This window comes from Gorilla gorilla, chromosome 16 (genome assembly GCF_029281585.2).
Source record: "Gorilla gorilla gorilla isolate KB3781 chromosome 16, NHGRI_mGorGor1-v2.1_pri, whole genome shotgun sequence".
Classification (NCBI taxonomy): domain Eukaryota; kingdom Metazoa; phylum Chordata; class Mammalia; order Primates; family Hominidae; genus Gorilla; species Gorilla gorilla.
The window spans coordinates 71,826,628-71,854,394 of record NC_073240.2 but is presented as its reverse complement, the minus strand read 5'-3'; the positions used below and the strand labels follow the sequence as shown (position 1 = coordinate 71,854,394).

General features: G+C 37.6%; 1 protein-coding gene across 4 annotated transcripts in view; it reads right to left on the bottom strand.

Moving 5' to 3' along the window:
• Nucleotides 1-27,767, bottom strand: part of LRRC49 (leucine rich repeat containing 49) — a 198,132-nt gene that overhangs the window by 38,031 nt on the left and 132,334 nt on the right. For all 4 annotated transcript variants that reach the window (XM_063698671.1, XM_031002242.3, XM_055363653.2 and 1 more), the window contains 2 exons: nucleotides 3,761-3,998; nucleotides 2,077-2,262 (listed from right to left, as the gene is read on the bottom strand). In XM_063698671.1, coding sequence (XP_063554741.1) covers nucleotides 2,077-2,262; nucleotides 3,761-3,998 — 424 coding nt within the window. The remainder of the gene's footprint in view (nucleotides 1-2,076; nucleotides 2,263-3,760; nucleotides 3,999-27,767) is intronic.

The following is a 27,767-nucleotide window of genomic DNA, read 5'->3' as shown; positions in this document are numbered from 1 at the left end:
ATGTCTGGAGACATGTTTAGTTATTTCTGGACATTACGGGCATCTAGTGGGTAGAGACCAGGGTTGCTGTTAAACATGTCACAATGCAGAGGACAGCCCCCACAACAAAGAATTATCTGGCTCAAAATGTCAACAGAGCCAAGGTTTAGAAACCCTGGTATAATTAAATTTTGGATCTTTTGAAAATTTGTTCCTGACACTATCTGTAATACTCTTCACAGGCATTTTCTTAAAAACAAACCAATAATTCACAAACATACATATGAATCAGTGCAGGCTAACTCTCTTCCCTTCCCTGGATCTTCACAGTTAAGGAGACTTCAAATTCTTCCTTAGCTAATAACTAAGTAGTGTTTGGTCCAATATAGTCACCTAGTGGCCAATGCAGGCCACTACTCCATGTTTTCTTGATGCTATTAATTCAATTTAATTCTACCTCAAGCAATATCATTCTTTTTTATACACAGAGAAGTAAAAATGCAGTGTAACATTACTATCTAAGGTCAAGGACTTAACAAACAGGAATATATTTTAGGTATTTTAATAAAGTGTCAAATATCCCTGGCATTGAGATTTTCAGAAATTTAAATCAGAATAAATTATATTGGTTCTTTCTAATTCTTTCTAATTCTTCTCCACTTTATATAACTACACTATTCCTTCCTGATTCAAAGTTTGATAATAATGGGTATTATTCTAGTAATAATCCATATCTGGGTAAATACACCATTTAGGGTTAACTGAGGTAACGGTGTGTTACCTCAATTAAGGGAGAATCACTCACCCACAGTAAAAATAACCATTCTATTTCCAGTCTGGGCTAACTTTGAAAACCTTTAGGACTAATTATTAGGTCCTTCCAGGGACTCACAACCTCACCTCGGGGGAAGTACCAAATAGTATACATGAGTACACAAGACTGAGCCAACCCTCTTGAGAACTAGCTGGAGAAATTAAAAGTCATCTGAAGATTCAGATTTACCCAACATCTTCAGCAGATGGCTGATTCTGAGGTTACAGAAATACCATGGTTGATGCAAATTTCATATAGCTGCTTGTACATTGATCCAGAGATGTACAGTCTCCTCATAGTATGCTGAATTTTTGGAGTTAAGTATCTACCTGTACTGTATCAGCTGCAGGGAAATACAGTTACTGTGCCAGAAAGTTGATTACAGTTAATCTTACAATAAAGAGGTCTTCTGAATTTCAAGAGATATTGTAGTAAGACTAACAACATATTAAAGATGTTTTTTTTCCTCTGGAAGAGTGTTTAAATTTAGTAGAGGTGGAAGCATAGCTTCTCTCTTTCCTTCCAAATTAATATTTTAAAAGAACATGGCTTTTGAGTAGCTGGGGGATTACCTTGTGACAAGCTTAGCAGAATCAATCTAAAAATAACTTTTCACTAATAATTTTCCAGCTATTCAGCTCCAGACCTGAGTTACCCAATGTAGTCATGGCACAGTGGTTGCTACCAGCTATTAACAAAGCAGTCCGGACATTTACTTATACTTATTTTATTTTATTTTTCTCTTATTTTCACTTTCTCTTATTTTATCTTTCTTCCTGGCTTATTTCTCCTTTTCATCTCTTCTTTTTGTAAGTCATCTTCTTCCTCCCCTTTTTTTTCCATTTTATTCTTCCCTTTCTCTACCACAATACCCTTATTAGTTGACATTTAGGTTTTACTTCCTTATCCCCTCTTGCATACCAGGCAGTCTGCAAAGTACTTTGAGAAATACAAAGATCACATTACTTATAAAAGAGTTATTTTTTATTTTTATTTTTAACTGTCACCCCACCATTTTATTTCACTGAATGCTTACAAACAACAGTATAAGTATTTGCCATTCACTATAACCTGGTTACTATTTTATTTTAACAATTTATTTAGTTCTTTGGAAGTTTTAAAATAGATTCTTAGCCTTTTGGCATTTTAAATGTCAATTTAAAAAAAAACCATTATATCTCAAATGTTCTATCATGGTTACTTAAATTCCTAAACATTTAAAGTAACTATTTTCCCTAAGAAGGAATATTTTTATTCTATAGTTCATCTAGTTTTTAGCTTACCTCTGTTCCATTTATTTTCTGCATACTAAAATGGCTTAGCCTAAACAGTACATAGTATTTCCAGAGTGTAAAATTGACAACTGGATTTCCTTGAGGATCAATTGTCAACTGGTCAATACGACGGAGTTGGGCTAGTGCGTTAAATTGCTGCAGCATTACAAGATTTGTTTCCTTGAATTTAAGGTGCTGCAATGATAAAACACAAATACAGATCAGAACATTGACTTTAACCATATTGAAATATTAACATTAAAGCTTCACTAATCATTCCCCAGGTAAATATGTAAACTTTAGGCTTAGCAAATATGTTTTCAATTACATTAAATCAACTGAATGTACTAAACTTACATAACTTTAATTCATCCAATGCACCATTGATGGAATCCATCCAATATTGAATTCTGGGTGACTCCTTCTATAAATGACAGTCTCACTTATAAACCAACATTCTTTAAAGATACATAAATATCAAATAATACAGATTCTTTCAGGAATTATTGATTTTATATGCTTTACACTGACATTAAATAAATTTTTTTAAAAAGACTGGAAATGAAAATTTCAGAACTTTATAAATACAGGCCCCCACAATTTTCCTGAGAAGAACTAGTTAGTTATTATTACTTGTATCTTGCCAAACACTACGTAGGATAGTTATACTGGCTATAGAAAAATCAAATCACTAAAACTGCAATGTTAACGCAAGCATTCTGTCTGTGAATCTAGATGCTCTTTTCTAAACATACTGTCTTCACCCCTAACTATCTTTTTTAGGGAGAATGAAGTGAAAATAAAAACAAAAACCCACCAAAAAGGCAGGTGAGGGAAGTCTCTTGGCTGACAGAGAAAAACACAACAATAACAGAAACTCAAGAGAGAACTCATTACAGAAATCACAGTTTCTACAAATGCATACTAAATAATACAATGACACCATAATTGAGGAAGGCTAATTTCTCAAGTAATTTTAATGAGCTATTAAAATTATTTTCAACACTGTTAGGGGACAACTGTAAAAATTATACAGTAAATATACATTTCACCATTACCAGGTACAATAGGTGAATATATAAGGCTATGTGGTAAGGTGAATCACTTATAAAGTAGAAATATATAACTTGAATAAAATTATATCAGTCTTTTTTTTTTTTTTTTTTTGAGACGGAGTCTCGCTCTGTCGCCCAGGCTGGAGTGCAGTGGCGCGATCTCGGCTCACTGCAAGCTCCGCCTCCTGGGTTCACGCCATTCTCCTGCCTCAGCCTCCCGAGTAGCTGGGATTACAGGCGCCCGCCACCACGCCCGGCTAATTTTTAGTATTTTTAGTAGAGACGGGGTATCACCGTGTTAGCCAGGATGGTCTCGATCTCCTGACCTCGTGATCCACCCGCCTCGGCCTCCCAAAGTGCTGGGATTACAGGCGTGAGCCACCGCGCCCGGCCATATCAGTCTTTTTCTACTCCACAAAGGATCCTTTTTTTTGAGATACAATTTAAAATGTTAACATAAAACTTCAAGGCCAATTATGAATACTGATTTAAATCCTAGCTCAAGAAAATCAACACAAAACTTAAATCTTCCTGCCAGATAGAAACTACATAAATACAAGTTAAAACAGGTCTTTGGCCTGAACACACAAGTCATTGACTAAGAATATTCAAATATACTACTAAAAGGAAATATTTACCAGAGAATTAGGAAACTTAATCTTCAGTTTAGGAAGCACTTGGACGATTTCATCAAATTCTATGAAAGTGAAGGAGACTGTTGTGATCATTCCTGCTGTTTGAACACTCCAATTCCTATCCAGAGATTCCAGTGCTCCTGAGCCATATAGGGAAAGTGTATCCCCGTCCACTTCAACAAGGTATGTGTCTATGACAGATAAACCTTGTAAAGCATTGTTGAGTCCTGAGTCTAGAGGCCTGGAAAACCCAAAGTATAATTTTAAATGAAAGATATCATGCAGAATACCTAACAGTATAATGACCTGTCAGAAAAGCTCTTCACAATTTTATATTCTTTTTTCATTTCAGTAATTAAACCTAGAGCATTAAAGACTAATTTTCAATAGACTATCTGGCAGTTTTGTATTATTCTAATCATATATTTTAATTTAAGAGGCATGTTATGAACAAAAAAGATCACCTCTAAACCCAAATTATTTCTATCCATGAAAGATAACTAATATTCCCTTTAGTTTTAAAACAAGCCGTTTACTACATTATGGTTATCTTTCTATGTCAACACAGATAGGTTTTCCCAATCTATAAACTTTTCTGACTAGAAAAAAGTACAGTTTACAAATTAGTATTTCTATAGTAAGAACCATACATATAAAAATATGTTTATGAACCAAGTAATAACTGCTAAAAATAGTTTATTTCTCAGAGGTTGTATTAGGGGGTAACTCTAACTTTCTACTTTTGGATACTTCAATGGTTTTTGAAATTTTTAAAGTGTATACTACGTTATAATCAGTAAAATCAGTGTAGATTTCCTCCTCACTTTGAAATAAGAAACAGTGAAAAGGAATCATTATTTATATTATATATATACACTGTATATATATATATATATATATATATATATATATATATATATATATACATGCTTCTCATACTGCACTGAATTTGGTAATTATTATTTCCAAGGTAGAAGCCACATTTTTTATATAAGGCTATCTAAATCATAGCTAGAGAATAAACGAAATATCTTAATCCAACTCATATTATCTGTTTTGTGAATAGAGACATAACTATTTGTTTTACCCAACCTCAAAACTTAAACAAAGCATGGTTTTTGTTTCTGCATTTTCCTTCTGGGATTTCTCCTTTCATCCAGTATTTATTTGCCCCTACTAAAATTAGTGTCTCACTCTTATTTGTGCTCCCATGGTCTTTGGTACACTCCTGGAACACACTTCTCATAACTATATTACAATTTTATGCTTACAATTTTGCCTGTTATTCCAGATAGTGAGTGAGGCTAGAGATTATATATTTTTTCATCTTTGGAGACCCAAAATCTAGCAATTAGCTTTTAACAATGTATACTGAATGAATTATTAAAGATCTTCAAACATTTACAATAATGTTAAGGGATAAAACTAAGAAAGCGCTGCCCTGTTGTTTATCATACTTATTTCAGAGGTACCAGTTAAACTTCTACACATTTGTTTATTCAATAACAAGATGAATAATGACATCAGTCTACTTTAAGTGAATATGCAACCAAGAAAATACAAAAAGGCTTGATTTCTACCAGACTAGCACTTAAGACAATGATTATTATGTGACAAAAATCAAATATCCAATGAGTAGTAGTACATGAATGGTCTTAGATAATAATCTTAGAAAGGTGAAGGCTGATAATAGGAAAAACTAACTTAATAATTAGTTTCATACATTGTGCTTTGTGTGATACATTGAGTTAGATTATATCTCATTGAGGTTGCTTATATAATCAATACTGGAACAGAACAAAGGACAGCTTCACTGCCACTAAAACAAAGAAGATGAAAAGAGTGCATACTGCTATTACAATACTTGCCACATTGTACTGCAATTACTTGTTGCCTTATCTATCTCTCTTACTAAACACAGTGATCCTTGAGGGCTTGAATTTTGTCACAATTACTATAGTAGATCCAACATCTAGTACAGCTCCTAGCCTATGCTCTGCTCAATACGTATTTCTTGGATGAATTAATGAAGTGGGACAATGATGAAGTTTTTAATGAGTATGTATTATATCTTAAGAAGGATGTTTGAACCATAAGCTATAGTTTCAGTAAAGGGGCAGAATCAGTGATATAGACACAGAATCAGGGTTAGCAAGAAAGTTTACCCACAAAGGGACGCCTGATGGCCACAGTAACCAGCAAAAAAGTTTAATGTAAAAATGATGGGGAATCACAGTTATGTATCAAAAACATCAACAAATCCTTTGGGAAATGATGTTGCTCCACATCATATATTTAAGTGTCTTGCTTTTCTTTTTCCACATAATTAAAAGTTTAAGAATATAAGCTCCACAATAAAAAGTCTGTCATCAGAAAGGGATTATTTATTTTGTGTAAAGGGCTTGTCAAGTAAACTCTTCAGGAAATAAGTGACATAATAAACAAGGCTACATTCAGCAAAACAGTGACATGGTTACAAAACAAAGCAGAAGTAATTTCCAATTTATATAGCTATCACATGCCCATTTGGTAAAAACAAACGGTAAGTCTCCTGGGCTGCAGACAGGCTCATCCTTTTCACTAGCACCTAGCAAACAGGCCATATAACACCTAACCCATTTCAGTTATTTTCTGAAGGAAGCTTTTGAGTTTAGCCTTAAACTCTGGCCAATGTTTACAAATTTGCTCCTCTGGGAAAGTGTGTTCTGAGCTCCATTAAAAAGTGACTTAGCTTGCCAAACAATGTTTATATTTTGGGGATTGTTCTTCTAGTTTTCCTTGTATCCTTAGCAGATATGGGTACATCTTTTTAGTTATACATACACACATATTAATTAATTAACTAATTAATTTTTTCTTTCTTTCATTCACCAAACATGTCCTGAAAGCCCACTATCTACAAAACACTGTGCTAAGAATTCTGGCACATGCCACTAAATCATCTGTATTGATAAGAACAATCAACATTGAGATCATACAAAGGTTTCTGGATATAGCAAAATTATCGCTTACTTTTACTGGGTCATAGTTTCAGAAATATAACTGCTCTAATCCTACTCTGCAATCAACCTAATAAACACATGGGATATAATTTCTAAACTAAAATGACCTCAATATCTCATTAAACAAATAGGTTTTTGTGGAGAATTTATTGTGTCAGATATTGTGTTAAGCATTGGGGATATAATAAATCAAGATATATTTGCCCTCAAAGAGCTCTCAATCTGGATGGGTGGGGCGGAGAGAAAGATGAATATATATATTAAATATAATATAATGTGCTTATTGTGATATAACGAATATTTAAACCATGTGCTAAGGGAACACAGAGAAAGGAATGACTAATTCTTCCAGAGGGGAAAAGTCAATTTTAAAAAGGAAGGTTGGATTTGAACTGATCCTTGAGAGATAAATAGCAGATTTTTATCAGGAGCAGAAGTTGGGAAAACAGAATGAAGAAGGGCGCAGGAATGACTAAGTTCAGGGGCACATGTGCAAACCTGACACAGACATTATTTTGTATGGAAAATAAAACCTGATTATGTATAATATATTTATGTAAGAATAATTTCTTTTTTTAACTCTTATTTTAAGTTCAGAGGTATATGTACAGGTTTGTAACATAGGCAAACTGTGCCATGGGGGTTTATTTTACAGATTACTTCATCACCCAGATATTAAGCCGAGTACCCGTTAGTTATTTTTCCTCCTCCTCCCACCTTTTACCATCCAATAGGCCCTGGTGTGTCTTTCCCTTCAGTGTGTCCCTATGTTCTCATCATTTAGCTCCCACTCATAAGTAAGAGCATGCGGTATTTGATTTTCTGTTCTGTGTTAGTTTGCTAATGATAATGGCCTCCAGCTCCATCCATGTCCCTGAAAATAACACGATCTCATTCTTTTTTATGGCTGCATAGTATTCCTTGGTGTATATGTACCACATTTTCTCTCTTTCTTTCTTTCTTTCTTTTTTTAACACAGTTTCACTCTGTCACCCAGGCTGGAGTGCAGTGGCACAATCTCAGCCCACTGCAACCTCCGCCTCACGGATTCAAGAGATTCTTGTGTCTCAGCCTCCCGAGTAGCTGGGATTACAGGCACATGCCACCTTGCCCAGCTAATTTTTGTATATTTAGTAGAGACGGGGTTTCACCATGTTGGCCAGGCTGGTCTCGAACTCCTGACCTCAAGTGATCTGCCTGCCTCGGCCTCCCACATTTTCTTTATCCAGTATATCACTGATGGGCATTTAGATTGATTCCACATCTTTGCTATTGTGAATAGTGCTGCAATGAACATACATGTGCATGTGTCTTTATACTAGAGAAATTTATATTCCTTTGGGTATACACTCAATAATGGGATTGCTGGGTTGAACAATATTTCTATGGCTGGAACACTAAAATACAGGGCAGGAACATTGAAACATGGAGGGGAGTAGGAGCTGGAGATGAGCCTGAAAAGTCAGATTTTATCCTGCATGGTTCAGAAGCAGAAAAAGGTTTTTAAATTTAAAAAGTGATGAGATTATATTCAATGCAAGTTTTTAAGCACCTCCAAAGTATCATGCATGGATCTAGGTACTAGTGTTAGGGATACAAAGATGAATAAGATATGCTCTCTGCTCTCAAAGCCCCACTTCAGACAGATAAGTCAATCAACTTTGTGGAGGACATAGTAGGGAGAGGCTGAATGTAGGGGATGAGTAAGAGACCATTGCAAAAGTGTCAACTAGACCATATGCTGGCATAACAAAAAAGGGTATCGTGTAGTCAAAATGGCAATGGCAAGAAAGTGAGATAGACTTTAGTTCAAATTCCAGATCTGCCATTGGTAACTGATGACTTCTGGGGCAAGTTATTTAATTCTTTGAGTTTCAGTTTCCTTGTATGTAAATGATTATCATAATACATATATTTTCACAGTTGTTGTGAAGATTAGAAAAAAATATTCTAAACTATGCCTCATACTTAGCTCAGTACATTTTCATGATTATTATTAATAAAAGAGAACACAGATTTATCAGACATTCAAGAATAAATAAAAGTAAGACTTAGTGGTTGACTGGAGAATGAAGGAAAGGGTGGAATTACGTGTGAGTCAGATTTCTAGAGTGGGTAACTGGTCATCTGACCCAGTTTCCTACCTCTGTCTAGTCTAAATCTGCACTCTAAGAAAGCTGGTATTCTTCTCTGGAGGATCTGTTTAAAATGTGTTTTCCCATAAAGTCCAATACATTTCCAATTATATTCTCCAACTGAAATATTAATTATATAACAGCAGGCAGAATGACATCAAATATGAATTCTCTTCAAGATTTTTAGTGGTTAATTTAAGTCCAAAGTTTCATCTATTCAACTTGATGTTTACATAAGAATAAGTCAGGAGGCCGGGCACAGTGGCTCATGCCTGTAATCCCAGCACTCTGGGAGGCCGAGGTGGGTGGATCACAAGGTCAGGAGTTAGAGATCAGCCTGGTCAATATGATGAAACCCCGTCTCTACTAAAAATACAAAATTAGCTGGGCATGGTGGTGCATGCCTGTAATCCCAGCTACTCGGGAGGCTGAGGCAGGAGAATTGCTTGAACCTGGGAGGCAGAGGTTGCGGTGGGCCGAGATTGCACCATTGCACTCCAGCCTCAAAAACTCTGTCTCAAAAAAAAAAAAAAAAAAAAAAAAAGGCCAGAAAATATCCTATGCCTTTTCAATAAAGGACCCTAAGAAAAGACAGGGTGACTAGCTCAATGCAATAATGACTCTGAAAGCCCAGCTAAATGTAGAACATACTCTTAAATGTCTAGATGAAAAGAGACATTATTTAGGAGGATTATTATTGTTTTTTTAACCTTTAGGCTTTTCGTAACAGGCCTGAACAGAAAGACTTAAAATATTTCGGAAGATTCTTTTCCCAATGAATAAGTGGTGCTGATTTTTATAATAATTTATTTTATGAATTTCTATTACAACATTCATAGGTGTGAAAATTCATTGTATGCATTATATTTTATTATAGTAGTGTTGGCTAAAATACCACAGTGTTCATAGACAGGAAGTGACCAAAAATAACCCAGCTTCACTGCATGCATCCAATGTAAGCAAAAAAAAACATTACACCAAGTACTTTCCAATTTCTGCCAGAGAAAAGAAACCTGCAATATGTCATTTTACTGTAGAGCTGTCCCAAGTACAGTGAATAGTGAAATCATTAGTGGGATATAGCAAAGTTTTAAAGAATTTCTTCCCTTTTTGTGTCTATAATTTTTTCATAGAGACTTGTTTCCAGGCATTTAGTTACACGCCCCACCCCATAAGCCAAAGGTTACAGACATTGTAACCCAAGAATTATCCACTTTTTTGGCATTATGAAATACTAAAGACTATAAATATAAATGATTATTAAAAATGGAAAACCCTATGCAGTATTAAAAAACAAATTGAGACACTAGGTAAGAAACTTTGCGGCCCTCTGACTAGCTTTTTATGTTCAGAAATAGTTAAATTGTATCATTCAGGGTCCCAAATGATAAAATTTAATTATCTTTTTGAAGACTTACAGAAAATGTAGAAATATAACCTCTAATGTTTAAAATTCTTCACTTTGTACTTTCAGATAAAAATAGCAGATAGACAGCCGGGCACGGTGGCTCACGCCTGTAATCCCAGCACTTTGGGAGGCCGAGGTGGGCGGATCACAAGGTCAGGAGATTGAGACCATCCTGGCTAACACGGTGAAACCCTGTCTCTACTAAAAATACAAAAAATTAGCCGGGCGTGATGGCGGGCACCTGTAGTCCCAGCTACTCGGGAAGCTGAGGCAGGAGAATGGCGTGAACCTGGGAGGCAGAGGTTGCAGTGAGCCGAGATTGTGCCACTGCACTCCAGCCTGGGGGACAGAGCGTGAGACTCCGTCTCACAAAAAAAAAATAGCAGATAGACTAAGCACATGTGTTTAAAAGCTCTCCCTCCAAGACCCCATTGAAGAATAGTAAAGTAATGAAAAAGACATAAACCCACAACAACAACAAGTGCAGTAGGGGAAGACTATTGGCAGCAGGAGATTTCAGAAAATTTCTGGAAGCTAGAAAGAAAAAGTGTTAAGTGATGAAGAAGGATAAAAAAGGGCTGTGTTCTCAAATATGCACTGGAAATAAGAAAAAGATGGCAGCCAAATTGCTCACTGGAACTCTGGAAAGCAACTAACAGTAAGTATGATGGAGGATGGGAATGAGAAGTGAGACTGAACACAGGGGCATTAATTGAAGATCTGCAAAAGGTCTCTCCCACCTACTTCTCTCACTGCCAACAAAAGTCTCACAGAGTGGCATTGCAGTTCAATGAGAAAAGAAAGAACACTCAATAAATAGCACTAGGGTAACTGATTATTCCTATGGAAGGAAAACCCCTCCCCACCCAAATCAGAACTTAACCTCAAATATAAAAATCAATTACAGGTATAATAAAAATTTAAATAAAAAAGGCCAAATGTTAAACCTTTAGGAAGACAAAATGGGAGAATGTTTTTAAAATCTCAATGTGGTAAAAGACTTGTTTTCCTAAACACAATCTAAGTGGGTAAACCATAAAGGAACAGGTATATATTTTTGTGTCTTCAGTATATAAATGGTATTTAAAGTCAAAGGCATGTACGAGACTGCCTAGGAGGAAAGCAGAGAGTGTAAACAGAGCCCAGGACCAAAATCCGAAGAACTCTACCATCGAGAGGTTGAGAGGACAGAAATACTTGAAGATATGAGAAAGACACATAATACAAGAAAAAAATCAAAGGCTACTAATAATATGATATAAAATAATAAACTATAAAGAATGGCCCAAAAGCAAATGATGAGTCTAAATTAGATCACGGAGACAGGCTTCAAAAAGAGTAGATTCTAGAAGTCAGAAATGTAGAAACAGCAGTAAATTTCTTTGTTCAATTTTTTAAAAAGGCAATCAGAAACTCCAGAAAAAAACAAACTATATATGAAAGGCATGGCTCAAATATGGGGCAAACTAAAATGTGGCATGGGTTTGGACAACTTTTAAGGTATAATGAAGAGGGGTCCATTTGAATTTGATGCTATGACTATTCTTAGAGTGGCTTAGGAAGCGGAAAAGGAGACATAACCATAGCTTAATCCTTCACTGTAAAGTAAAAAATTGTTATATTATAGAGACTTAAATACTGTTTACCAGTTTTCAAGTTTTAAATCCTACCAACTGACAAAGTTTTATGATTATAGAACAGATATAAATGACATTAATCTTGAAATTTAAAAGTATAACTCATAGAATAAAGCCAAATTGGAATCCCAAAGAGAGAGCAAAAATGCTAGAGTAGGGAACTCCGAAACACTCCATCCCTCCACAAAAGCAACAAATATGCTAGGAACAAAAAAACCCCAAAAACAAAATCAACTTTTTCAGAAATCTGGAATCTAATAAATTACAAAACCAGGGAAACACTTAATGAAGAAAAGAAAAACTGTTGAATTTCAATAAGAGAGTTCTGAAGCATCTTAACTTACCCTGTTACCATTCCCCACTCCCCAGCTTGGTGGTGGCCTTGAAGTTGAACAGCCCACATTCCTGGTGCAGGTTGCTGGCAACAGAGGAAGCAATGCAGACCATATTCTCAAAAAGTTGTAGTTGTGTGTTTTGACATGTTTGGTGGCTCTCTGAAGGATTAGCTCAAGGGCTTGCCTTTGTATCACTTGCCCTGGAGCTTCCCTAGGGCTGAGGTGGCTTCTAAGTGGCATTTGTTGAAAGTATTTAAAGGCAAAAATGTATTAGCTGCCACCACATTGGACAAAGGATAATAGCTGCAGCAAGCAACAGACAGACCAAAAAGGCTGAGAAGGAAGAGGCTAGGGAAAGAGATGTCTGGGAGAATAGAGTTTTGAGAAGCTCCTGTGAGTCCAGGGAATCTAAAAGGCCACATATATGTCCAGGGTCAGACACATGTTTGGAAAAGACCTGAGAAGACACTAACCTTAACCCTAACCCTAACCCCTGGCTGATCTTCAGGTTCCACACAAGCAGGAATGAAGGTTAAGGCAGACTGGTAAACTGCCTAGATAAGCAGTGAAAGAGTGCCTCAAAACAGAACCAATCTATAGAGTCTGGGAGAGGTTTATTTTTTCCTTTTTTCTCCAGGCATTTAAGAAAATCTCTGAAAATCACTAACTGACCACTAAGCTAAAAGAACAGAGATTTCAGTGGGTACACATGATAAATAATATAGTCTTCACAGAAATAATTAGGAAAGTCATTAAACAAATAGAAGACAACAATCAAAACAAGCAGCAACAACAAACCCTAGGGGGGAAGAATGATCTGATCTCCAGTGTTGTCACATAAATGTCCAGTTTCAACAAAAAATACGATGCATACAAAGAAACAAGAAAGATTAACCCACTCACAGGAAAAAGAGAAATGAACAGAAACTATCCCTGAGGAAGCCCAGGCATTGGACTTACTAGACAAAAACTTTTAAGTCAACTATTTTAAATATGCTGAAATAACTAAGGAAAACCAGGAGAATGATGTCTCACCAAATAAAGAATATCAATAAAGAAATGGAAATTAAAAAGGAATCAAATAGAAATTCTGGAGTTGAAAAGTACAATAACTGAAAAGCTCTCTAGAGGGCTTCAACAGCAGATTTTAGCAGGCAGGAGAAAGAATCAGTAAACTTAGATAGGTCAATTAAATTATGTAGTCTGAGGAGTGAGGTTAAATAAAGAATAAAGATAAATGAACAGAACCAGGAAAAGTGTGGGACACTATCCAGCATACCAATATAAACATAATGGGAGTTTCGGAAGCACAGACATGAGAGAAAAAAAAAGCAGAAAGAATATTTGAAAAAACAATGGCCAGAAACTTCCCAAATTTGATAAAAGACATAAAACAACATATCCCAGAGGCTCAATGAACTCTGACTAGGATAAACTCATAGATCCACACCAAGACACATTATAATCAAACTACTGAAAGACAAAAATAAAGAGACAATCTTGAAAGTAGTGAGAGAGAAGTGACTCATAATGGACAAGGGATCCTCAATAAGAAAAACAGCTGATTTCTCATCAGAAATCATGGAGACCAGAAAGTAGTGGATGATATATTTAAAGTGCTGAAAGAAAAAAAAAACCTGTCAACCCAGAATTATATATGGCAAAACTGGACTTCACAAATAAGAGAGAAATTAAGACATTCCCTGATAAACAAAAGCTGAGGGAATTTATTACTAGTATACCTGACCTACAGGAAATGCTAAAGGAAGTTCTCTGGAAATTAAAGAACACTAGTTGGTAACTTGAAGTCATATGAAGAAATAACATCAAGAAAGGTAATTACACAGGTGCATAATAAAAGCCAGTATTACTGAATTTTTAAGGCGGTAATTCCTCTTTTTAATATATGATTTAGAAGAAAAATGTATAAAATTAATTATAAATCTATAATGTGCACACAATGTTTAAAGACGTAATTTCTGAAAATAGTAACAGGAAAGGGAGTAGAGTTAAACAGAAGCAAAGTTCTTATATACTATTACAATTAGATTGGTATTAATTCTAACTAGCTAAATTAAAATGTTAATTGTAATCCCCAGGGTAACAACTAAGAAAATAGCTAGAAAATGTATGGTAAAAGGAACAAGAAAGGGATCAAAAATGGTACACTAAGAAAATCAGTTAAATACAAAAGAAGAAAGCAATGAAAGAATTGAGGAGCCAAAAAAGGATATACAACAGATAGAAAGCAAGTAACAAAATGGTAGATGTGTGTCCTTCCTTATCAGGACTTCAAAGATTAAACTACCCAAATTAAAAGGCAGAAATTAGCAGAAAGGATTTTCTTTTTTTCAAGATGGAGTCATGCTCTGTCGCCCAGGCTGGAGTGCAATGGCGCAATCTTGGCTCACTGCAACCTCCACCTCCTGGGTTCAAGTGATTCTCCTGCCTCAGCCTCCTGAGTAGCTGGCATTACAGGCATGCACCACCACGCTTGGCTAATTTTCATATTTTTAGTAGAGACGGGGTTTCGCCATGTTGGCCAGGCTGGTCTCAAACTCTTGACCTCAGGTTATCCACCTGCCTCAGCCTCCCAAAGTGCTAGGATTACAGGTGTGAACCACCACTCCCAGCCAGGATTTTTTTTTTTTAAAGCTCCAAGTATATGCTTTCTACAGGATTAAAAGACACAAATAGGATGAAATGGAAAGAATAGAAACAGATATTCCATGCAAACAGTAACCAAAAGAGAGCCAGAGTAGCTACTAATATTACGTTAAATAGATTTTATATCAAATATTTTTATGAGAGTCACGGAAGAACATTTTATATTGAAAAATTGGTTAATCGATAAGGAAGGTACAACAATTATAAAGGTATATGCACTTAACATCTAAAATACATGAAGCAAAATGGACAAAGTTGAAAGAAGAAACAGTTCTACGATAATAGTTGGAGACTTCAATACCCTACCTTCAATAATGGATAGAACAACCAGACAGAAGATCAGCAAGTAAAGAGGACTTGAAGTACACTATAAAACCAACTAACAGACATATATAGAAAACCCCACCCAGCAACAGCAGAATACATATTCTTCTCAAGTACGCATGGAAAATTCTCTGGGATAGACCATATGTTCAGCCATAAAGCAAGTCTCAATCAATCTAAAAAGATTAAATTCTACAAATGTCTTCTCTGACCACAATGAACAAATCTGGTAAATTCACAAATTAAACACTGCAGTCTTAAACTACCGCTGGAAAAAGAAGAAATCACAAGGGAAATTACAAAAGTATAGCTGATAGAAGTTGCAACGTACAAAGTGGGAAAAATAAAAAGGATAGACTCATCTTGCAAATGCAGACTTGAGGCCTATTGCCTATAGTGGATGAAACAAAAAAATAGAGATTTAGATACATATTACAAAAGCTACCAACAAAGCAACTATAGATATATAGTTTTGGGAGGAAAAGAGGTGAGGGAGCTGAATCTTCATCTATTTTAGCAAGTAGTATATCTAAATCTTACAAATTAAAAAAACTGCATAATATACATTTAAAGATTTGGTAGAGAAGGAGCCAGTAAAATACCACTTAAAAAAAAGAGAGAGTAGCCACATACATAAAAGGAAAATCAGGTGAATGAGGAGTTTCAACTACGTCAAATGCTGTAAGGAGGTCAAGTAAAATAAGGACTTACAATTCAAGAAGCCAAACTGAATGCACTGGTTAAGAGTTCCTTGTTTAGACAAAATGCAAGGTATAAAAAGTTCTTTTAGAAATATCTCTAAATTTCAGTTCTAGGAGATTTTAAAGGAATCAGATAACTACAAACTAAACTGAAGAAAAATCTACAACCAGTAGAAGTTATAAGTAACTGATTTTGCATTATAATCTCTACCAGTTATATACTATTTATCCCTAAAATTTTATTTTCTACCTTCATATATAAATATCTTCTGTGGCTACTCAACTTGCTAGTTTTCCGGTCATTAAAAAAAAGAATCAAACTAAGAGAATGTAATAGTGTTTCCATGACATTTTAAACATACATTTGTAGAAAGTAAATCTTTTGCCAGAAATTGTGGATCCCTTTCCTAATTATTCATCATTACTCTTTACATCCTCTCCATTGAACCCCCCACATCACTTCTCCCATCTCTCCCAAACTCTTTCTCTATGCTCCCTTCTTAAAAGCTAACGATTTTGTGGAACTCCTAATAAAAGTTCTGAAACTCTTGGCAGTAAGCATAAGGCACAACAATTTTCACTAACAGATACTTCCTCTTTCTCTTGGAACAGCTTGCTTGTTTTGAGACCATAAAGACGCTATGATTTTAAATTATTTTAGAGGGTCATAAAATGTTTGGCCATATGCCACTTTAAAAGTTCAAAATGTCATGAAAGTCACGTTAATAGTCTGCAATCCACTGATCAGAGATAGTTTTGCCAGATAAAAGAGTCATTTAATAAAAAAGATACTCCTGCATTCACTGAAGCTGCCAAAACTAGTAAAACTTAAACAGTGAATAGCCCTATCACAAGAGAACAGGATGTACAGCCTCTGGTACCATACCTTGTTCTACCATCAGTAACTTCAATATCTATAATAATGGCTTCAACGGATCTCTCTTCTGGTGACCTTTTGCTTTTACTCTTTTCCAACAATCCACTCTGATAACCACAACAATGGCTTCCATATTGCTTAGATTTCATTACTTAAATGTGTTCTACCTCTAAAATATTTAACCTCAAAAACTTACTTTGACCATAAATTCCCACTATTCCAGCTCATTATTAATGCTCTTACTTTATATGCTCCTCATTTGCAACTTTAATTAGACTTACAGTCCCAGAAACAAAATTTTCTTCCAATCTGTTGCAAACCTTCTGGTTTTTAATTCTTTAAAAATCTCGCCTAGACTATCTGACCCATCATTTCTATCTTTTCCTTTGTCATCACACCTGAATTTTTTAATTCCTTGCCTTTGATCCCTTGTCTCTTTGTTCTTTTTCAGACATTTAGCTTCTCTTCTGTTACACTTAGCTACTCTGCAATCTTGGAATAAACTCACTCAACCATTCAGGCTAAAGTTGCTATAATTTCATGGTCTCTAACCTCATTTAGTTCCTCAGAATTTTCCTTCAATCTTTCAACATTTTCCCAGTTAGCTCCCTCTGGATATCAAACGAGACCTGTTTCTTAAAGTGATGTTACTGTCATAAGAATGTTAATTCTTCTGAAATTAATAAGTAAACTTAAATGTGATTTGAACAAGATTCTCATCATTTCTTTTCTATTTAGGTAAACTGATTTTAAAGTTCACATGAGGCTGGGCACAGTGGCTCATGCCTGTAATCCCAGCACTTTGGGAGGTCAAGGCAGGCAGATCACTTGAGCCTAAGAGTTCAAGACCAGCCTGGGCAACATGGCAAAACTCCATCTCTACAAAAAATACAAAAATTAGCTGGACATAGACGTGTGCACCTATTGTCCAAGCTATTTGGAAGGCTGAGGTGGGAGGACTGCTCAAGCCTGGGAGGCGGAGGTTGCAGTGAGCCGAGATCATGCCACCGCACTTCAGCCTGGGAGACAGAGTGAGGCCCTGTCTCAATAAATAAATAAATAAATAAATAAATAAATAAATAAATAAAGCTCATATGGAAGAATAGGTGTGTGACAATTGAAACTTGAAAAGAACAGTGGAAACCTATTTCCCCTACAAGTTGTGAAAACTTACTACAAAATTACTATAATCAAAAGAGTCTGGTATTGGCATTAAAACAGATAAGTGAAATGGATAGTCCAGAAATATGTGCACATATTTACAAAATCTTAACATGAGATAAAGATGGCATTCTCATGAAAAAAGAAGTTTAATTTTTAAAAGGTTATTAGCAAATTGACTAGTCAATTGAAATAAAATCAAGTTAGACCCTTATCTAACATTGTGTATAAAAATAAGTTTGAGGCCATGTGTGGTGGCTCACGCCTGTAATCCTAGCAGTTTGGGAAGCCGAGGCAGGAGGATCACTTGAGATCAGGAGTTCGAGACCAGCCTGGCCAACATGGTGAAACCCTGCCTCTTTTAAAAATACAAAAATTAGCCAGGTGTGGTGGTGGGCACCTGGAAAATCCCAGCTACTCAGGAGGCTGAGGCAGGAGAATCGCTTGAACCTGGGAGGCAAAGGTTGCCGTGAGCCAACATCGCACCACTGCCCTCCAGCCTGGGAGACACAGCGAGACTCCATGTCCAAAAGAAGAAAGAAAAAAATTTGATGGGTTGAAGGACTAACTTTTAAAACCTTATTACAATTTTAGAATATTAAATTCCGTATTACTTGGATAAACTTGAAACTGAAAAATAATTTTTAAAAAAGAAATTAGAAATAGAACTGACATGTATTATTTCATAAATCTAAAGCCTAATGCTATAAAGTTTTAACATTATAAAGTATTATAGTTCTAACCAAGTAAAATTATATTTTTCCATTTAAATAATATTAAATATAGCTCTAGGGCTATATAAGAGTGGTATATTAGTTATATAAATTGTCACTTCATTAGAATTTTTATTCTTGACACTAGGCCAAGCAGTTCCAAGATGGTCAAATAGGAACAGCTCCAGTCTACAGCTCCCAGCGTGAGTGCAGAAGACAGGTGATTTCTGCATTTCCAACTGAGGTACTGGGTTCATCTTACTGGGGCTTGTTGAACAGTGGGTGCAGGACAGTGAGTGCAGCCCACCAAGCGTGAGCCAAAGCAGGGTGAGGCATCACCTCACCTGGGAAGGGCAAGGGGTCAGGGAATTCCCTTTCCTAGCCAAGGGAAGCTGTGACAGACGGCACCTGGAAAATCAGGTCACTCCCACCCTAATACAGCACTTTTCCAACAGTCTTAGCAAATGGCACACCAGGAGATTATATCCCGCACGTGGCTAGGAGGGTTCCTACGTCCACAGAGCCTCGCTCATTGCTAGCACAGCAGTCTGAGATCTAACTGCAAGGTGGCAGCAAGGCTTGGGGAGGGGCACCCACCATTGCTGAGGCTTGAGTAGGTAAACAAAGCAGCCAGGAAGCTCGAGCTGGGTGGAACCCACCGCAGCTCAAGGAGGCCTGCCTGCCTCTGTAGACTCCACCTCTGCAGGCAGGGCATAGCTGAACAAAAGGCGGCAGAAACCTCTGCAGACTTAAATGTCCCTGTCTGACAGCTTTGAAGAGTAGAGGTTCTCCCAGTATGGAGTTTGAGATGTGAGAACAGACAGACTGCCTCCTTAAGTGGGTCCCTGACCCCCGAGTAGCCTAACTGGGAGGCACCCCCCAGTAGGGGCAGACTGACACCTCACACAGCCAGGTACCCCTCTGAGACGAAACCTCCAGAGGAACGATCAGACAGCAACATTTGCTGTTGAGCAATATTCGCTGTTCTGTAGCCTCTGCTGCTGATACCCGGGCAAACAAGGTCTGGAGTGGACATTTGATGTTCAGCAATATTCACTGTTCTGCAGCCTCTGCTGCTGATACCTGGGCAAACAAGGTCTGGAGTGGACCTCTAGCAAACTCCAACAGACCTACAGCTGAGGGTCCTGACTGTTAGAAGGAAAACTAACAAACGGAAAGGACATCCACACCAAAACCCCATCTGTACGTCACCATCATCAAAGACCAAAGTTGGATAAAACCACAAAGATGGGGAAAAAACAGAGCAGAAAAGCTGAAAATTCTAAAAATCAGAGCGCCTCTCCCCCTCCAAAGGAACGCAGCTCCTAGCCAGCAACGGAACAAAGCTGGACAGAGAATGACTGATGAGTTGAGAGAAGAAGGCTTCAGACGACCAAACTTCTCTGAGCTAAAGGAGGAAGTTCGAACCCATTGCAAACAAGCTAAAAACCTTGAGAAAAGATTAGACAAATAGCTAACTAGAATAACCAGTGTAGAGAAGTCCTTAAATGACCTGATGGAGCTGAAAACCATGGCACAGGAACTATGTGACGAATGCACAAGCTTCAGCAGCCAATTCGATCAACTGGAAGCAAGGGTATCAGTGATTGAATTTTTATTCTTGCTTTATTTTTGTAGCTGAAAGAGCTGACAAGGTCTACATGTGGATCCCAAGTGAGCTGAAGGAAATATACTGATATAAGTTAATTCTATAACTAAAATTTAAAAAGCATATTTGCCTAAACATATGTTAGACTCTAACTACAGACAATTTCCAAAACATTATTCTCATGTCACTCAAATTACTTCCTTTACTATATATTTTTTGCATATGAAAGGCTTAAAGAATTCCAGCTAAAAACCTGAAGTAAAAGCTATATTATATTTAGTTTTAAAAGGTGTTTCAGAGTTTAGTTAAGGTAATAAGACACATATGCTTCATCAAATTAAACAAAACCAAAATGTATTCTATCTTTGATTTTTAGGCTTTATTTTAAAATTATGTAAATATAGTCAGCCCTCAGTATCAGTGGGTTCTGCATCCATAGATTAAACCAAATGGATCAAAAATATCCGAAAAAAATTCCACAAAGTTCCAAAAGCAAAACTTGAACTTGCCACATGCTGAGTACTATACCAAATCCATGCAAATGGAGTGATGTGTAGGCACTGTATTAAATACTATTTAAGTAATCCAGAGATGATTTCAAGTATATGGCAGGAAGAGTATAGGTTATATGCAAATACTATCCCATTTTATATAAGGGAATTGAATATCTGCAGATTTGGGTATTTGCAGGGGTCCTGGAACCAATCCCCTGTGGATATTGAGGGACAGCTGTGCAAATATATATTTAAATTATACATGCACTATAAAGATATAAATGCTTTATGTCCCTCTGAATTTACTTGATTCCAATATGCTTTTCTAAGAGGAAGAGAAACATGTGGAGTCTAGATAATGCACTCAGCATTGCTCATAAACCTAGGGATATATTATCATGTGATAAATGTATCATAGAAGAAAAGAGGTTGTGAGCCACTGGAATAGACAGATAGAATAGATCACAGCTGGAGTAACTTTCAGATTATATGCCCAATTGCTTACTACTAGTAGTTAAAGAGTAAGGTTTTGTGCTGGCTGCTGAGGACACAGCAGGAGTCAAGTCAATCAAGCAGGATTCCTTTCCTCATGAAGCTTACATTCTAATGGGGAAGACACACATGAAACAACTACCTACCAACTTGGAGTTAGGGAAGGCTTTTTTGGAAGATGTGAAGTTTAAACTTCAGACCTCTATGGGTTTGCTGAAGTTAGCTAGGGCGGGATCAGAGAAATAGTGCAGGGAAGTGATTGGTGTCAGGGCAGAAAAACACTATTCCTATAAGAAAGGTTCTGGCTGGAGCCAAGATGGCCGAATAGGAACAGCTACGGTCTACAGCTCCCAGCGTGAGTGACGCAGAAGACGGGTGATTTCTGCATTTCCATCTGAGGTACTGGGTTCATCTCACTAGGGAGTGCCAGACAGTGGGTGCAGGACAGTGGGTGCAGCGCACCGTGCATGAGCCAAAGCAGGGCGAGGCATTGCCTCACTCAGGAAGTGCAAGGGGTCAGGGAGTTCCCTTTCCTAGTCAAAGAAAGCGGTGACAGACGGCACCTGGAAAATTGGGTCACTCCCACCCCAATACTGCGCTTTTCCGATGGGCTTAAAAAACGGCGCATCAGGAGATTATATCCCACACATGGCTCGGAGGGTCCTATGCCCATGGAGTATCGCTGATTGCTAGCACAGCAGTCTGAGATCAAACTGCAAGGCGGCAGCGAGGCTTGGGGAGGGGAGCCCGCCATTGCCCAGGCTTGCTTAGGTAAACAAAGCAGCCGGGAAGCTCCAACTGAGTGGAGCCCACCACAGCTCAAGGAGGCCTGCCTGCCTCTGGAGGCTCCACCTCTGGGGGCAGGGCACAGACAAACAAAAAGACATCAGTAACCTCCGCAGACTTAAATGTCCCTGTCTGACAGCTTTGAAGACAGCAGTGGTTCTCCCAGCACACAGCTGGAGATCTGAGAACGGGCAGACTGCCTCCTCAAGTGGGTCCCTGACCACTGACCCCTGAGCAGCCTAACTGGGAGGAACCCCCCAGTAGGGGCAGACTGACACCTCACACAGCCGGGTACTCCTCTGAGACAAAACTTCAAGAGGAATGATCAGACAGCAGCATTCGTGGTTCACAAAAATCCGCTGTTCTGCAGCCACCGCTGCTGGTACCCAGGCAAACAGGGTCTGGAGTGGACCTCTAGCAAACTCCAACAAACCTGCAGCTGAGGGTCCTGTCTGTTAGAAGGAAAACTAACAAACAGAAAGGACATCCACACCAAAAACCCATCTGTACATCACCATCATCAAAGACCAAAAGTAGATAAAACCACAAAGATGGGGAAAAAACAGAGCAGAAAAACTGGAAACTCTAAAAAGCAGAGCACCTCTCCTCCTCCAAAGGAACACAGCTCCTCACCAGCAATGGAACAAAGCTGGACGGAGAATGACTTTGACGAGTTGAGAGAAGAAGGCTTCAGACTATCAAACTACTCCGAGCTACAGGAGGAAATTCAAACCAAAGGCAAAGAAGTTGAAAACTTTGAAAAAAATTTAGATGAATGTATAACTAGAATAACCAATATAGAGAAGTGCTTAAAGGAGCTGATGGAGCTGAAAGCCAAGGCTCGAGAAATACATGAAGAATGCAAAAGCCTCAGGAGCCGATGCGATCAACTGGAAGAAAGGATATCAGTGATGGAAGATGAAATGAATGAAATGAAGCAAGAAGGGAAGTTTAGAAAAAAAAGAATAAAAAAAAAACGAACAAAGCCTCCAAGAACTATGGGACTATATGAAAAGACCAAATCTATGTCTGATTGGTGTACCTGAAAGTGATGGGGAGAATGGAACCAAGTTGGAAAACACTCTGCAGGATATTATCCAGGAGAACTTCCCCAATCCAGCAAGGCAGGCCAACATTCAGATTCAGGAAATACAGAGAACGCCACAAAGATACTCCTCGAGAAGAGCAACTCCAAGACACATAATTGTCAGATTCACCAAAGTTGAAATGAAGGAAAAAATGTTAAGCGCAGCCAGAGAGAAAGGTCGGGTTACCCACAAAGGGAAGCCCATCAGACTAAAAGCGGATCTCTCAGCCGAAACTCTACAAGCCAGAAGACAGTGGGGGCCAATATTCAACATTCTTAAAGAAAATAATTTTCAACCCAGAATTTCATATCCAGCCAAACTAAGCTTCATAAGTGAAGGAGAAATAAAATACTTTACAGACAAGCAAATGCTGAGAGATTTTGTCACCACCAGGCCTGCCCTAAAAGAGCTCCTGAAGGAAGCACTAAACATGGAAAGGAACAACTGGTACCAGCCACTGCAAAATCATGCCAAATTGTAAAGACCATTGAGACTAGGAAGAAACTGCATTAACTAACGAGCAAAATAACCAGCTAACATCATAATGACAGGATCAAATTCACACATAACAATATTAACTTTAAATGTAAATGGACTAAATGCTCCAATTAAAAGACACAGACTGGCAAATTGGATAAAGAGTCAAGACCCATCAGTGTGCTGTATTCAGGAAACCCATCTCACGTGCAGAGACACACATAGGCTCAAAATAAAAGGATGGAGGAAGATCTACCAAGCAAATGGAAAACAAAAAAAGGCAGGGGTTGCAATCCTAGTCTCTGATAAAACAGACTTTAAACCAACAAAGATCAAAAGAGACAAAGAAGGCCATTACATAATGGTAAAGGGATCAATTCAACAAGAAGAGCCAACTATCCTAAATATATATGCACCCAATACAGGAGCACCCAGATTCATAAAGCAAGTCCTGAGTGACCTACAAAGAGACTTAGACTCCCACACAATAATAATGGGAGACTTTAACACCCCACTGTCAACATTAGACAGATCAACGAGACAGAAAGTTAACAAGGATACCCAGGAATTGAACTCAGCTCTGCACCAAGCAGACCTAATAGACATCTACAGAACTCTCCACCCCAAATCAACAGAATATACATTTTTTTCAGCACCACACCACACCTATTCCAAAATTGACCACATAGTTGGAAGTAAAGCTCTCCTCAGCAATGTAAAAGATCAGAAATTATAACAAACTGTCAGACCACAGTGCAATCAAACTAGAACTCAGGATTAAGAAACTCACTCAAAACCACTCAACTACATGGAAACTGAACAACCTGCTCCTGAATGACTACTGGGTACATAACAAAATGAAGGCAGAAATAAAGATGTTCTTTGAAACCAACGAGAACAAAAACACAACATACCATAATCTCTGGGACACATTCAAAGCAGTGTGTAGAGGGAAATTTATAGCACTAAATGCCCACAAGAGAAAGCAGGAAAGATCCAAAATTGACACCCTAACATCACAATTAAAAGAACTAGAAAAGCAAGAGTAAACACATTCAAAAGCTAGCAGAAGGCAAGAAATAACTAAAATCAGAGCAGAACTGAAGGAAATAGAGACACAAAAAACCCTTCAAAAATTAATGAATCCAGGAGCTGGTTTTTTGAAAGGATAAACAAAATTGATAGACCGCTAGCAAGACTAATAAAGAAGAAAAGAGAGAAGAATCAAATAGATGCAATACAAAATGATAAAGGGGATATCACCACCGATCCCACAGAAATAAAAACTACCATCAGAGAATACTACAAACACCTCTACACAAATAAACTAGAAAATCTAGAAGAAATGGATAAATTCCTCGACACATACACCCTCCCAAGATTAAACCAGGAAGAAGTTGACTCTCTGAATAGACCAATAACAGGCTCTGAAATTGTGGCAATAATCAATAGCTTACCAACAAAAAAGAGTCCAGGACCAGATGGATTCACAGCTGAATTCTACTAGAGGTACAAGGAAGAACTGGTACCATTCCTTCTGAAACTATTCCAATCAACAGAAAAAGAGGGAATCCTCCCTAACTCATTTTATGAGGCCAGCATCATCCTGATACCAAAGCCGGGTAGAGAAACAACCAAAAGAGAATTTTAGACCAATATCCTTGATGAACATTGATGCAAAAATCCTCAATAAAATACTGGCAAACCAAATCCAGCAGCACATCAAAAAGCTTATCCACCATGATCAAGTGGGCTTCATCCCTGGGATGCAAGGATGGTTCAATATACACAAATCAATAAATATAATACAGCATATAAACAGAACCAAAGACAAAAACCACATGAGTATCTCAATAGATGCAGAAAAGGCCTTTGACAAAATTCAACAGCACTTCATGCTAAAAACTCTCAATAAATTAGGTATCGATGGGTTGTATCTCAAAATAATAAGAGCTATCTATGACAATCCCACAGCCAATATCAGACTGAATGGGCAAAAACTGGAAGCATTCCCTTTGAAAACTGGCACAAGACAGGGATGCCCTCTCTCACCGCTCCTATTCAACATAGTGTTGGAAGTTCTGGCCAGGGCAATTAGGCAGGAGAAGGAAATAAAGGGTATTCAATTAGGAAAAGAGGAAGTCAAATTGTCCCTGTTTGTAGATGACATGATTGTATATCTAGAAAACCCCATTGTCTCAGCCCAAAATCTCCTTAAGCTGATAAGCAACTTCAGCAATGTCTCAGGATACAAAATCAATGTGCAAAAATCACAAGCATTCTTATACACCAATAACAGACAAACAGACAGCCAAATCATGAGTGAACTCCCATTCACGATTGCTTCAAAGAGAATAAAATACCTAGGAATCCAACTTACAAGGGACGTGAAGGACCTCTTCAAGAACTACAAACCACTGCTCAATGAAATTAAAGAGGATACAAACAAATAGAAGAACATTCCATGCTCATGGGTAGGAAGAATCAATATCATGAAAATGGCCATACTGCTCAAGGTAATTTATAGATTCAATGCCATCACCATCAAGCTACCAATGACTTTCTTCACAGAATTGGAAAAAACTACTTTAAAGTTCATATGGAACCAAAAAAGAGCCCACATCACCAAGTCAATCCTAAGCCAAAAGAACAAAGCTGGAGGCATCACGCTACCTGACTTCAAACTATACTACAAGGCTACAATAACCAAAACAGCATGGTACTGGTACCAAAACAGAGATATAGATCAATGGAACAGAACAGAGCCCTCAGAAATAACGCCGCATATCTACAACTATCTGATCTTTGACAAACCTGAGAAAAACAAGCAATGGGGAAAGGATTCCCTAGTTAATAAATGGTGCTGGGAAAACTGGCTAGCCATATGTAGAAAGCTGAAACTGGATCCCTTCCTTCCACCTTATACAAAAATTAATTCAAGATGGATTAAAGACTTAAACATTAGACCTAAAACCATAAAAACCCTAGAAGAAAACCTAGGCATTACCATTCAGGACATAGGCATGGGCAAGGACTTTATGTCTAAAACACCAAAAGCAATGGCAACAAAAGCCAAAATTGACAAATGGGATCTAATTAAACTAAAGAGCTTCTGCACAGCAAAAGAAACTACCATCAGAGTGAACAGGCAACTTACAAAATGGGAAAAAATTTTCCCAACCTACTCATCTGACAAAGGGCTAATATCCAGAATCGACAATGAACTCAAACACATTTACAAGAAAAAAACAAACAACCCCATCAAAAAGTGGGCGAAGGACATGAACAGACACTTCTGAAGAGGACATTTATGCAGCCAAAAAACACATGAAAAAATGCTCACCATCACTGGCCATCAGAGAAATGCAAATCAAAACCACAATGAGATACCATCTCACACCAGTTAGAATGGTGATCATTAAAAAGTCAGGAAACAACAGGTGCTGGAGAGGATGTGGAGAAATAGGAACAATTTTACACTGTTGGTGGGACGGTAAACTAGTTCAACCATTGTGGAAGTCAGTGTGGCGATTCCTCAGGGATCTAGAACTAGAAATACCATTTGACCCAGCCATCCCATTACTGGCATATACCCAAAGGACTATAAATCATGCTGCTATAAAGACACATGCTCACGTATGTTTATTGCGGCACTATTCACAATAGCAAAGACTTGGAACCAACCCAAATGTCCAACAATGATAGACTGGATTAAGAAAATGTGGCACATATACACCATGGAATACTATGCAGCCATAAAAAATGATGAGTTCATGTCCTTTGTAGGGACACGGATGAAATTGGAAATCATCATTCTCAGTACACTATCGCAAGAACAAAAAACCAAACACTGCATATTCTCACTCATAGGTGGGAATTGAACAATGAGAACACATGGACACAGGAAGGGGAACATCACACTCTGGGGACTGTTGTGGGGTGGGGGGAGGGGGGAGGGATAGCTTTAGGAGGTATACCTAATGCTAAATGACGAGTTAATGGGTGCAGCACACCAGCATGGCACATGTATACATATGTAACTAACCTGCACATTGTGCACATGTACCCTAAAACTTAAAGTATAATAATAATAGTAATAATAAT